Source organism: Ovis canadensis, chromosome 10 (genome assembly GCF_042477335.2).
Source record: "Ovis canadensis isolate MfBH-ARS-UI-01 breed Bighorn chromosome 10, ARS-UI_OviCan_v2, whole genome shotgun sequence".
Taxonomy (NCBI): Eukaryota; Metazoa; Chordata; class Mammalia; order Artiodactyla; family Bovidae; genus Ovis; species Ovis canadensis.
The window spans coordinates 64566241-64568886 of NC_091254.1; the positions used below are offsets into that span (position 1 = coordinate 64566241).

Below are 2646 nucleotides of genomic sequence, written 5' to 3' on the forward strand. Positions count from 1 at the left end.
ATAATTCATCAAATCATAAACAGGTATAGAAATAAAACATCAAATATCAGTTTTAAAAATATCTGACACACTATAATGTGTGTATATGGTCTCTTAAATAATTTAAGATTAGCTCCATATTAAACACTCAGCTTTTCTTACATTGTTGCAAACCCAAATATTGTTCTAACCATACAGTCATTAATGGTCTTTTTAACAATATAAAGATGGAACTCAAACAGAACTCCTCTTGGCAGTGCCATCTTAACTTCTGCTGCATTACCAAAAACAGTGGGTTTTCAAGAACTGGATCTTTCTAAGCCCATTTTTATTTCTAAAACTTCACTATTCGATTATATTCATTGTAGAAAAATGTGAAGAAATGGAAAAATAAAATTAAAAATTATCCAGTATCCCTCTTCCCAAATACAATAACAGAAGAGTGCATATATTTCTTTCTATTCTTTGTACATAACTATGTAGAATTTTAAAACAAAATTAGTACTGTAAAATGCTTACATATCCTCATTCCATATTTACAGCAACAATGTCTTTTGTACATTATGTGAAGCTATGATGTTCAGCTGGCTGCTTCACAATCTAAGAGCTTGACCATGATTTACCTTCATTTGTTAGATATTCAGATTGTTTTGAATATTTGCTATGATAACTATGTTATACATCCTTCTTTATTCATAATTATTTATATGTATCTCTGATAATTCCTTAAAGATAAATTCCTAGGAGTTTAACCAGCACAGAGTATTTTTTAAGCCTTTGATACATTTTACCAAACTGCCCTCCAAAAAGATTATACCAACTTACAGTCACACCAGTAAATAGTCTAAGAGCTTTTCTTCTTCAAATTCCTTGGCAGCATAGGAATATTACTGACTACCTTTATTGTTACAAATTTAAAAGGGGAATGGTGAAAGGTGTCTTTTTTTTCTTTTCTGGAAGTGTAATTTGCTTTCCTTCAATTATCTGAAGCAGTCCAAGTCTTTGAGAAGGCATTTCTGATGAGTGCAATGTCTTATCACTTCTTCCTTGGGCAGCAAGGGGATGAAAGCTGCATATCTTTTCTATGTTTTCTCAAGCAGGAATTCCCAAAAGGACTGGAATTTCAAAGTCTCCTGGTCTTCCGAGCAGCCATGCTATTTTAATGTCTTGGTAACAAAACAGAAAACTGGGCCATTTTCTTCATGTTATGGAGGGTTTCTGACCATTCCATGGATCCTATCTGAGGTATGATAGTGAGAAGTAAGCTTTTGGCTTTATTGGCATTTTCTTTCAGGGTCTTTAAGACCCGGTCCACTGAAACCGCTTCCTCACACTCCTTCCAGCAATCATAATCTGTCGCCATGGCGATACTTGCGTAGCAAATTCCCGCCTCCTTAGCAAGAACCACCTCTGGAACTGTGGTCATGTTGATAACATCCGCCCCCCAGGTTTGGAACATGATGCTTTCTGCCCGGGAGCCGAAACGAGGCCCCTCAATGGTGATCACTGTCCCTTTTGAGTGGCACCGGAGTCCTAGCTTCTTAGCAGTCTCTATGAGGACCTCTCTTGTTTTAGGGCAGAATGGCTCAGCCATTGGAATATGGCACATTCCTCTGGCACAGGAATGATTTCCATCATAGAAGGTCTGAAGCCTTCTGGTAGTCCTGTCAATGAACTGATCAATAATGATGATATCGCCAGGCTGAATCTCTTCCTTCAAGGAACCGCAAGCTGTGGTCACGATGACATGTGTGCAACCCTCCTCCTTGAGAGCCCAGATGTTCACCTGATAGTTGACTTTCGAAGGCATGATGGTGTGTTGCCACCCATACCTTGCAAGGAGGACGCAATCAACATTCTTTATCTTCCCCAAAACTAAGGCATCAGAAGGCTTGCCAAATGGAGTATCCACATATTTTTCGGTTCTTCCTTCTAAGATTTCTGGATCATCCAGACCTGTTCCACCAATTATTCCAATCTTCACGGCAGCCGGAGTGGCACCTGAGGACATGTCTGGCGAGGAAGGAGCGGCGGCCACGCTCGGGATGGAGGCGGGGAACAGAGCAGCTGCGCGGGTCCGTAGAGTCTATGTCCTACCAGGTTAAATGTCCACATGGAAGTTTAAGTAAAAGTTTCTCAACAATTTCTGGCTGCAATTCTTTCCCTTGCTGATATCTACAAGGACATCAAAATGGAAACCTAAATCCTATCCCTTGTCTAACATTTGCACAATCTTGGCTTCATGCTCCTCTGGGTGGACCATACCCACATTTGTGGACCTACTCTCTGTGATCTGCTGCAATAACTGATGTGTCTCTCTGTGCACAGGTTCAAAGATTAGTGCCACAGTTTTAATATTTTGGAGGATTCTAAGGCCCCTTTGAGAAGCTTATGAAGGCTAGAGATCCTATAAAAACGTATCTATCACACATTGACACAAAATTTTGTACATAATTTTGGGAGGACCACAGACTTCCTAAAACCTACCCATGGACCTTCTAAGAGTCTATGGACCCCATTTAGAGAAACATCCTCTAGATTATGGCAACATGTGCCATGGCATTTAGCTAATAGAATCAGAGGCAGCAGGAGCGCATACGGGAGCAGTCAGAGGTAACCGGCAGGCACAGCCAGCAAGTTCTGCCCTCCTGAATGATGAATGTTCAG

At 40.4% G+C, this 2646-nt stretch overlaps 1 protein-coding gene across 1 annotated transcript; it reads right to left on the reverse strand.

The window, feature by feature from the left end:
- Positions 1-925: 925 nt before the first annotated feature.
- On the reverse strand, positions 926-2066 carry LOC138446918 (S-methyl-5'-thioadenosine phosphorylase-like). The gene has a single exon (XM_069602340.1). It carries the CDS (start codon positions 1988-1990, stop codon positions 1139-1141), a length of 852 nt encoding a protein of 283 aa, XP_069458441.1. The 5' UTR covers positions 1991-2066; the 3' UTR covers positions 926-1138.
- Between the last annotated feature and the right edge of the window lie 580 nt (positions 2067-2646).

Coding starts and splice junctions, on each gene's coding strand:
- LOC138446918 (XM_069602340.1), bottom strand. CDS start 1,990: ATGTCCTCAGGTGCCACTCCGGCTGCCGTGAAGATTGGAATAATTGGT.